General features: G+C 47.6%; 1 protein-coding gene across 1 annotated transcript in view; it reads left to right on the plus strand.

Annotated features, from left to right (window-relative positions):
- ITGA11 (integrin, alpha 11) overlaps positions 1-10,402 on the plus strand; it is a 164,904-nt gene that overhangs the window by 108,078 nt on the left and 46,424 nt on the right. Inside the window, exons 8-10 of the mRNA XM_006866554.1 lie at positions 48-192; positions 674-839; positions 3,360-3,430. Coding sequence (XP_006866616.1) covers positions 48-192; positions 674-839; positions 3,360-3,430 — 382 coding nt within the window. The remainder of the gene's footprint in view (positions 1-47; positions 193-673; positions 840-3,359; positions 3,431-10,402) is intronic.

Here is a 10,402-nt window from a genome sequence, read left to right on the forward strand (position 1 = left end):
CCGTCTCTGCTTCCTTCTTCTGACCCTTGCCCTGTGCTCCATTCTAGCTCAGAGGCTTTCCAGAAAGGCGGCAGGAAAGGGGCCAAGAAGGTGATGATTGTTATCACAGATGGGGAGTCCCATGACAGCCCTGACCTGGAGAAGGTGATCCAGCAAAGTGAGAGGGACAACGTGACCAGATACGCTGTGGCCGTAAGTCCCGCCCACCTGTCCACTCCCTGCCTCCACCTCACAGCCATTGGCTGCCTTTTCAAGGCGTGACCACTAGTTCCTAAGGACTTGGAGGGGCATTTTCCAGGCAGTGTAGCAAAACTGTCCAGGTTGAAAGATCCTCAAACCTAGCCTCTTCTGAAGAACAGTTGAGAATCCAGATCTGTCCACAAAAATGTTTGTGTTTTTTGCCTCCTTTGCTAGGGGTGTTTTGAAACCACAGAAAACTAGAAAGTAACCCACAGTCCCACCATGCATAATTCTAGCTTAGAACAGATACCTTATCTTGCATCAATAAGGCAGTCTGCTCCAAGATGCAAAAGGGACTTTTGGAATGCTCTGGACTATTGGAACAGTGGTGTCTCCAGCCCACCCTGGGACCCAGGGGGTCAGGAACCATGGGGTGAATGGGAAAGTCTGTCTTATGTTCTGGATTGTTGTCCCTGCCCTGGTTCCCTGGCAGGTCCTGGGCTACTACAACCGCAGAGGGATCAATCCAGAAACATTTCTAAATGAAATCAAATACATCGCCAGCGACCCCGATGACAAGCACTTCTTCAACGTCACCGATGAGGCAGCCCTGAAGGACATTGTCGATGCCCTCGGGGACAGAATCTTCAGTCTGGAAGGTAAGCCAGGAATGCCAAGAAGGGGACCCACCCTCCTGGACTCATATCAGGTTAATCCCATAGAGGAAAACCCAGGAATGGTTTCACAGGCTCATTGTGACCCATAAGTATTTCATTCTCTGATTTTCAGAAGTAGATCACCAGGCCTTTCTTCCTATTCTGTCTTGCTCTGAAGGTTCTGCTTAATCCTATTCAGCATCATGGCAATACACAGTGGGTAGTGGCTGTACCTAAGGTTCATTGGCCAAGAACCAAACCCAAGTCTCCCATGTGGAAGGTGAGAATTTTACCACTGAGACACCACTGCCCCAGTTTAGAACGAAGCCAAAGAAGCCATTGCCATCAAATCAATTCTGACACAGCAACCATGAAAGTCGGAGTAGAACTGCCCCATAGGGCTTCCAAAGCTGTAATCTCTACCGAACGACTCCTGGTGTGGCTCTGGAACCGCAAGGTCAGCGGTTCAAGCCCACCAGCTGCTCCTTGGACACCCTTTATCCGGTCCCTATGAGTCAGAACCAACTCGTGGCACTTAATAATAACAATGTCTACTGAAGCAGACCGCCACATCGTTCTCCTATGGAATGTCTGGTGGGTTCCAACACTGACCTTTTGGTTAGCAGCCAAGTCACCAGGGCTCTAGGTTTAGAAATCCTCGCTTTATAATACATGACAATAATGGAACATCACTCAGGGCTGGCCATGGGACTATGCACGTCACAGACCATCCTGAAAGGTGCTTATAGTCTCCTCGGTGTACAGCTGAGGAAAGTGATCTCCAAAGAGTTAGGTGACTTACCCAGGCTCACACAGCTTGGGTTTGAACTATGGGTGCTACATTTAGCAGATAGCCAGATTTAGTGAATATAAAATATAATATTTGGGGCATATTTAATACTATGGGAGTGAGGTGACTTCATACGATAAGCACTGGTCTGTGAACCACAAAGTCCACAGTTCGAGCCTTCCAGCCACTCCATGGGAGAAAGATGAGGATTTCTGCTCCTCACATGAAATTTTAAAGCCTCTGAAACCCTATACAGAGTCACTATGAGTCCAAACTGACTCGACAGCACTTACCACCAACATTTATACTAAAAAAGAATTTTGTGTTTATCTGAAATTCAGATGTGACTGGGAAGCCTGTATTTTATCTGGCAGCTCTCATGGCTTTGCCTCTACAGTCTGGAATGCTTACTCCCTCGCCTCTCTGCCCCTACTCCACTGAAAGCATTTCTTACAGGATTCCTTTCAGTTGCCTCTTTCTTCATGACTTATACTCTGTCTTTGATTTGCACATACGAAGAGGCTTCAAAGAGTTTGTGGGAAAATGGAGTGAAAGATAATGGAATTTTTCCACTAACATTTGGAACTCCCCCTTCTATCTCATTGACACCATATATTGTTAAAATGGGCCCTTCTAATCTTGGGTTTGGGGCATATGGGAGCACTGTAAGAAGAACTTGAGGGCACTGTTCCAAAGCCTGAGGTGTCTGCAATGTGTTGAAAATGATGAACTACAACCATGAAGAGTCAGTCCTAAGCAGCCGTCATGTTGTTGTTGGGTGTCATCCTGCCGATTCCATAGTGACCCCAAGTGACAGAGTGCAGCTGCCTCACAAGGTTTTCTTGGCTGTCATCTCCATGGAAGCAAATTGCCAGATCTTTCTCCATTGGGTAGATTCGAACCGCCAACCTTTTGTTTCAGTTGCTCAGTACTTAAGGGTTGTGCTACCTAAAACAGCCCTCATAAAAGAGTGGAAATAAACAGGCGGTGAGTTTTGACATTCACAGCAGAACTTAAATATCCAAACCAGTGTCTCTCTTCTAATTGGGTGATGAGAATTAAGGTCAACAATGTGTTCAGGGAACTCCTCTGGAGGGGGGTGGGGAGAGATGTCGGGAGGCTCTCAGTACATTTGGGATTTCTTCTGCAAGCACGAAGTAGTGACAAGTGCCCCCCTGAAGATAAACGTGATGGTCAGGAACCACCCCAAGGCATCCGGAGCCAAGATTAGTGAATAATAGGGATGGACAAAGTGGGAAATTCCATTTTCTGCCAAAAATGTGGACGATTTCTTTCTGTCCGCTTTTTTCTGTTTTATTTCCTGGTTTAACAGCCTTATAGTTGTTGCTGTTGTTATGTGCCATGGAGTCAATTCCAACTCATAGCAACCCTGAACAGGGTTTCCAAGGCTATAAGTCTTTATGGGAGCAGAAAGCCTCATCTTTCTCCTGTGGAACAGCTGGTAGTTTCGAACTTCTGACTGTGAGATTAGCAGCCTGATTCGTAACCACTACGCTCCGCCTCCAGTCCTGTTCAGAAGGGAGTGGGCTACAAATAACCACCTCTCATGCCCACCTGGATACAAGTATTCACCTTCCTCTCCTCCTCCCGCCATGACCACTTGAAAGGTGTTCAGGCCCACAGGAACATGCCCCTGGGAGACAGGAGCTGTGAGCTGAGCTACGCTGCGCTCTCAGGCCTGAAGCCAACATCTTTCTGTCTCTCGGTTTTAGGTACCAACAAGAATGAAACATCCTTCGGGCTGGAAATGTCACAGACGGGCTTCTCCTCGCATGTGGTGGAGGTATGTACGGGTTTAGGGCCTCTTCCTCTAGGTCTCACCCCTCTGCTCTTACTCCTCCCAGCTTTCTAGATCCATCGTCTCACCTTTCATGAGCTGTGTCTAGTTCTTCCTTCCCTTCTTTCTTGGACTCACTCTGCCTTCCGTCTTCTCTGGCCCAGAACATATCTTACTCAGCACAAACTCATTTCCACAATGACTAGAGGTCCCATTTGGTTCCCAGAGCCGCAGGCAGCAACCGCATCAAAGTGGCCAACCTGGCTGTGCGTGCTCTCAGAGTGCTTGAGGCCATTTGTGTCCATGTGGGAGGGTGTCCAGATGTTCCAGATGTGCCCCAGCAGGTGGCCACTGGGCCACTTCTCTGTGCGGACTCTGCCTCCCATTGCAGAGGTCCCAGATGGGCCTGACCACAGACAAAAGGGGAACCTGATGTCACATGCATAGTGATGGCCTGGCCCTAGGTCACAGCCTTGGACAAGTCACTCACCTTCTCTGAGCTTGATCTGATTCAGGGTCCTTAAGGTGAGACTGACACCCCACAGGATTTCCAGAAGGACAGAGATTCCCACACCCTAGGATAAGGAATTGCTCCATAGGGTTTCCAAGACTTATCAACCTTTATAGGAGCAGATAGCCTCATCCTTCTCCCACAGAGAGGCTGATGGGTTCAAATCATTGACGTTTCGATTAGCAGCCCAGCACTTAACCCATTGCATTACCAGAGTTATTGATAGAGGAGCCAGTGAAGTTCTATGTAAACTGTAAGCCCCTCCCCAGGAGTAACATGTGGGAAACTCGGCATGCTGTGCATAGACAGGCATCCTAGGTATTTGGAGATATTCTGCTTGTCTCTTCATTTACCAAGAAAGACCTATGAGGTCATCCTATTTATATGAAGTTTCATCAAAAAGTCTTCGGGAATATGGAAGGAAAAGATAACAAAATTTTTCCACAAACTTTTTGAAGCCCCCCTCATAGATCACTTTCATTGTTGTTGTTGTTAAGTATCATCAAGTTGGTGCTGACTCGTTGTTGTTATGTGCCGTCGAGTGGGTTCCAACCCATAGTGACCCTGTACAGGGTTTCCAAGGCTGTAAGTCTTTATGGGAGCAGAAAGCCTCATCTTTCTCCCGTGGAACAGCTGGTAGTTTCGAACTGCTGACCTTTAGGTTCCCAGGCTGATTCGTAACCACTACGCTACCAGAGCTCCTCATAGCAACCCTGTATAGGGTTTCTGAGGAGCAGCTGGTGGGTTTGAACTGCCGACTTTATGGTTCTCAATGCAGTGCTTTCATAATCCCACTGAATTCTGCTAAATCATCTGTGAGGTCAGTAGAGCCATGGAAGAAGGTCAAGTGATCAGCTGAAGTGACATTAGCCAAAGGAAGGATAGTCTCCCATTCATCCCTCCACACTAAGTAGTGGCTCGTGAGTGAGTTTAGACTCAGAAAAGACATTGCTGGGGTTCTGGATCAGAAATCCCAAATGGGGGGAGAGGAGGCACATGTATTACCTGCAGCAGGCAGATGGACGGATGCTCAACTCGTGTTTTTTTCTGAGCCGCATCTATAAAAGCTCATGGCCTCTGTCTTGAATCCAAGATGTAAATGCCACAACCATTATATAATACTATAATGCAACAGTTTTAATATTGTTATATTTGTCAAACATTGCCAACTTTTTCCAGGAAATTCCTGTATCTCCTTTCACGCTCAGAACACCCCTATAAGGTTGTTGTTGTTGTTGTTGTTAAGTGCCATCTCATAGTGATCCTGTATAGGGTTTCTAAGGAGCCGCTGGTGGGTTTGAACCACCGACCTTGTGGGTCACAGTCCAGTGCTGATCCAGAGATCAGATCAGCATATCTTCTCAGTCCTTGCTCTGTCCTGGATGCCAGAAATAATGCAAAAGCGAATGCCTGCCCTCACGAAGCTCCCAGTCTGAGGATGAGTAAGGGGCCAGCACTGAGGAATGAGAGCTTCCCTTTGCCCCAGTTCAGACAGCAGGACATGTGCTCCAACAGGCGAGCCCCTAGGTCCAAGGTCGGGCTGATGACAAGATACAAGGGAATTCAGTGCCATTCAATCCAACCAGCATTTGTCACATGCGACTGTGCGTGGGAGGGACCAAAATGAGCTGAAAGGATTCCTACCACCAGGAGTCAGCATACAAACAGAGCGGCACCTTTCAAATTTGAGAGTGGGCTGAAAGAAACTAAGGAAAAGCCTACACTTCAAGACCCTGTGCTCGTCTACACATCTAATCCTAATCAAGGTAGTGTGTGTTAAGGTTCTTACAGAAGGAAAGGCCTAGGCTAGGGAAGAAGAGGTGGTCAGGGAAGGACCTGGGAAGGAGCCGGCACTCAAATGTTGTTATGCGCCGCCGTGGAGTCAGTTCCGAGGCTGTAAATCTTTACGGGAGCAAAACGCCTCATCTTGCTCCCGCGGAACAGCTGGTAGTTTCGAACTGCTGACTGTGAGGTTCGCAGCCTGATTCGTAACCACTACACTACCAGAGGGCCCCTAGAAAACAATCAGTCATGGGAGGCAGCAAGCAATAAAGCCGAAAGAGTTGTGTACGCAGGTGGAAGCATTCTGATTCCTGAGGTCGGGGACAGTAAGAAAATGCCTGCCCAGTGTCTCCTTCTTCAGCCTCTGAGGTAGACACGGGATTATTAAGGTAACAGTTCAGTTGACAGCACTTTAATGGAATGGTTGGAGAAAAAGCCTCTTGAATGAGTCCGCTCAGTTTCCTGCTTCCAGTAAGTACAGTAATCTGTGGATGTCTAGGACTGGAGACCTAAAAAGAAGGGGAGGTGAATACGGGTTTCAGGGATTCCGGGGAGCTTGAGCTGAACCCTGAAAATGGTCCAAACAGCTCAGGGTGTCAGTCAAGAGGAGAGACCCTACAGGGTAATGGGTTCCCAAGTGTGGGGTGGGAGACCAGGAACTCCAAACCCCAGCCTGGCCTGAGCAACTTCTTCCACCTCTGCCCAACTCTTGGTTCTATTACTCCAGTCAGAAGAAGGTAGTCCAGGCTGCCTCTCTTCACGCTGTGAACATAGACCCCAGTTCTCTATTGTCCCTGACTATCTACCTGGAACTTGTTTTCAAATAGCAATCATCTGCAAGTTTCCATTTAAAGAGGTGGTGGTTACATTACAATCTGAGACTCTTTCATTTGGGGTCAGGAGGTGGGACTGAGAGGGGACTTTCAAAATCCACAGAAGTGATGCCATGATGTTGACTGGCACTGAGACCAGTGTTGGGTTGCTATTTTAGAGCACTGAAGGCTTCCATTGCTGGCCGCTGTCACCGTCACTATTAGCCACCTTACCCTGGAAACCCAGCTCCTCAGCTCTGAGAGTCTGGCAGACCTCCCTGGGAGCCTGTGGCTGGTGGGTCCAGCCTTTCTGCTTCATCCAGAACAGGTTCTGAGCCATAGTGGGTCCACCTCCCAAGCCAGCCGCCAGCTTCCAGCTCTTGCAGAAATGTTCCACAGCCTCAAACAGCTACTTCCTGAAAACATGTTGAAGGAGCTTTTAGATTCATTGAACCTTCCAGTCACATGGAAAGGAAAGGCCCCTAGACTTGAGGAAGGAGCGCCAGTAGTGTATTCTCAGATGAAAAGAAAGCTCAGCTGCTCGTCACCTGGTTCCTGCCATCTTATCTAGCTAGAAACCCAGCCATCAAGTTAGCAAATTTAAAAGCAACAGGAGCAAGAAGGGGCCAGAGCCCAGGGCAGAGAGGAGACCCTAAGATATCATGTGGTCATTCATAGAGTCCAAGGCCCCAGACCACAGGCAATGCATCCCAGGCTGCTGACACAACATCAGAACTACTGGAGAAAACTGGGGACCTGAAGCCATCCCAGAAGACTCTAATCTTAATTGCAAAAGGGAAAAGAGAGGATTCCAGAAATTACCAACTAGAAGGCTAGCTATGGACCCCTGGTCAAACTCTAGAGTGGATTGTTAAGCCAATGAATGCAAAGATGATTAAGAGTCTCCTAGTAGAACTGGCTGCCTCCTAAGGGGATGAGCTCACTGTCAAGCTAGGTAATCAAGCAGAAACTTCATGAATCTCCCAGAAAGCTTCTAAAAGGGATCCATGACACAAAGAGGGGAAGTAGAATCAGTCAGCCTATAATCACCATGGGCCAGGAGGAAGGAGAGATGCCCACTGATGATGGAGCTGCTGACATCTACCCTCCTACAATGGAGTCCATAAATCTCTAACACCAAAAATTTTCTGAAAGAAGCAGTTTGATTAGGATGGACTCTGTCGAAGCATAAATGTTGGTGACTCGCCTGAGAGGGGAGGAGGTCGTCTTTCTTTAACCTAGGATGAGATCTCTTTTCTCTTGCTTGAAATGTTCTGGCAAGACCAGCTCTCAGTTAAGTGTTGAAACAAGTCAAGGTCAGAGGCGTCCTGCCTTCCAGACCAGTGGCTCTTCTGCCTCTTTAACCCATGTCCTCCCAAATTCCTTCTGACCTTCTGCCTGGGAAGCTAAGGTGATTGGCTTTCAGGTTCTTAGCTGTTGAAACCTTAAGGTGTGACTTTTCCTGCAAGGTTTTTGTTTGAACTCATTTTTCTATTTTGAGCTCAATCAGCAATGAAAGAAATTGATCCAGAATGATGAAATGAAGGGTTGATATCTAGAGCTGAAACTCCTCCCTGTCTCCTGAAATGGGCCCCACAAACCTGAATGGTGGACTCCTAGACCTGCCCAAGCCCCTCCCCATGAGGCCAGGACACGGTAACTGAAGATTGCTGGTATACTGATCCAGTTTGCAAGTTGGCTCCTGGTAGCAGGAATGTCTGTTTTATTTTAGCCCCAAGCCAGCCCCAGAATATTGCTCACTGTATCACACTGGAAGGTGTGCCCCCTGGGTTGGAAGGCACTATGCACTGACCACACATGCCAATGAGTCCAGCTGACTCAACAGCACACTGAAAACAAAGTCCTCAGCCTGTGCCATGGTGACCAGCTCTGAGTCTGCATCCCTGGGATCATCGGGTCTGAAAGGATCAGTCAAGGACACATACCCCAAGCAATACGCCCCTGCCCTCCCACACCTGCTTCTCCCAGCCCTGAAGCCCAGGCATCCATCCAATAAGGATCTTCTTTCCATACAAAGTTGGAGACCCATTTCTAGACCTTTCCCCTCTAAGCTTCCTGGTCATTCATTTGTTGAGTTGTTGAAAATAAGTTTTTTAGTAACAGAATCTGAGCAACTGGTTAAAACCTATTGTTGCTAGGTACCATTGAGCTGATTTTGACTCAGAGTGGCCCCACGTGACCGTAGAACTGCCCCTTAGTCATTTCTTGGCTGCAGTCTTTGCAGAAACATATTGCCGGATCTTTCTCCTGCATAGCCACTTGGTAGGTTTGAACCACCAACCTTTCCATTAGCCAAGCACTCAATCACTGCACCACCAGGGCTCTTTTGTTAAAACATAACCCACCCTCTTAATCCTATATTTGCCTGGGTTAGAAGGCCCTCTTAGGAACAGAGCCTGCTCCCTATGTAGTGGTTCCAAGGGAAACAGCGTGGGCATTATGGGAGCCAATGGGGTGTGGAGGAGCACTGAGTGCCCCTCCCATCACACCCTCCAGCTGGCCTCCCACCTCACCAGCTCACAGGACCAAACCACCTTCTCCACAGTCTTGTCTCTCATAGTTCAATGACAGCCGGAAGGAAGGCTTGCTGGCATCTGATATTCTATAACTGCTGGATGAGAGGAGAGTACTTCCTGGCTGTGTGGTCTCAGACAAATCACTTAACTTTTCTGAACCTCTGTCTTGAGCAGATGTTTGAAAAACATTGGTAGGCTTGAATCTTGAGGTTAGAACTTAAAACCATCATTTTGAGACTTACCAAAAATTAAGTAGGAACCTTGGTGGCACAGTAGTTAAGCACTCAGCTGCTAACCGAAAAGTTAGAAGTTCAAACCCACCAGTCAATCAACAGGTGGTAGTGTGCTTCCACAGAGGTAAAGGAAATTCTCTGGGACAACTGTACGCTGTCCTATAAAATCACTACAAGTCAGAATCAGCTTGACGGCACATAACAACAAATGCAACAACATATCATATTTTCTTAAAATCCTTTCCTAACCCCACTATGCCCTCACTCTTTTCCTCCTTCCTCTGAGTCCCCACAAAGCCTCTCCCTCCTTCCTTCTGGGCACCCCCAAAGCCACCTGTCACATTCTACACTACTTCATCTTCTGCAGCAACAGCTTGACTTGTGAGGTCTGATCGCTCTTTGATCCTGGCCTTCTCAGGTGATTTATGGGTGAATGAATGAAGGAAAACAACAATCAGGTATCAAGTACTGATTGGCTGCGAAGCACCATGCTAATAAGCATTAAAAATACAAATTTGCATAACACAACTATGATAGAGCTGAAGAAAGGGGCTCAAAGACAAGAGGAGATTGACTTGCCCAAGGTCAAGCAGCTGGATGCTTTGGAGACAGAAGAAGCCAGGGGGTCTCAACCTCTTGGGACTATTGCCATTGGGGGCTAGATAAATCTTTGTTGTGGAGACCTGTCCTGTTCATTGTAGGATGTTTAGCAGCATCCCTGGCTTCTTCTCACTAGACTCCAGTGTTGTTGTTGTTGTTGTGAAATGCCATCTGTTCGGTTCTGATTCATAGTGACCCTCTATAGGATTTCTGAGGCTGTAAATCTTACTCGAGCAGAATGTCTCATCTTACTTTCTCCTGTGGAGTGGCTGGTAGGCTCAAACTGCGGATCTTGTGGTTCAGAGTCCAGTGCTGATCTTACAGAGCCACCGCACTACTAGATACTAGTAGCACCACAGTACCACCATTGTGACAGCCAAAACTGTTTGCAGATATTAACAAATGCCCCTTGGTGAAGAGGGGTTACAAAATCACCCTCAGTCAGCAATGACTACTTTAGACTGCTGCTGTCAGGGCTGGTTGTTGTTGTTGTTGTTGTTGTT

This window comes from Chrysochloris asiatica, unplaced genomic scaffold (assembly GCF_000296735.1).
Source record: "Chrysochloris asiatica unplaced genomic scaffold, ChrAsi1.0 scaffold00092, whole genome shotgun sequence".
Classification (NCBI taxonomy): Eukaryota; Metazoa; Chordata; class Mammalia; order Afrosoricida; family Chrysochloridae; genus Chrysochloris; species Chrysochloris asiatica.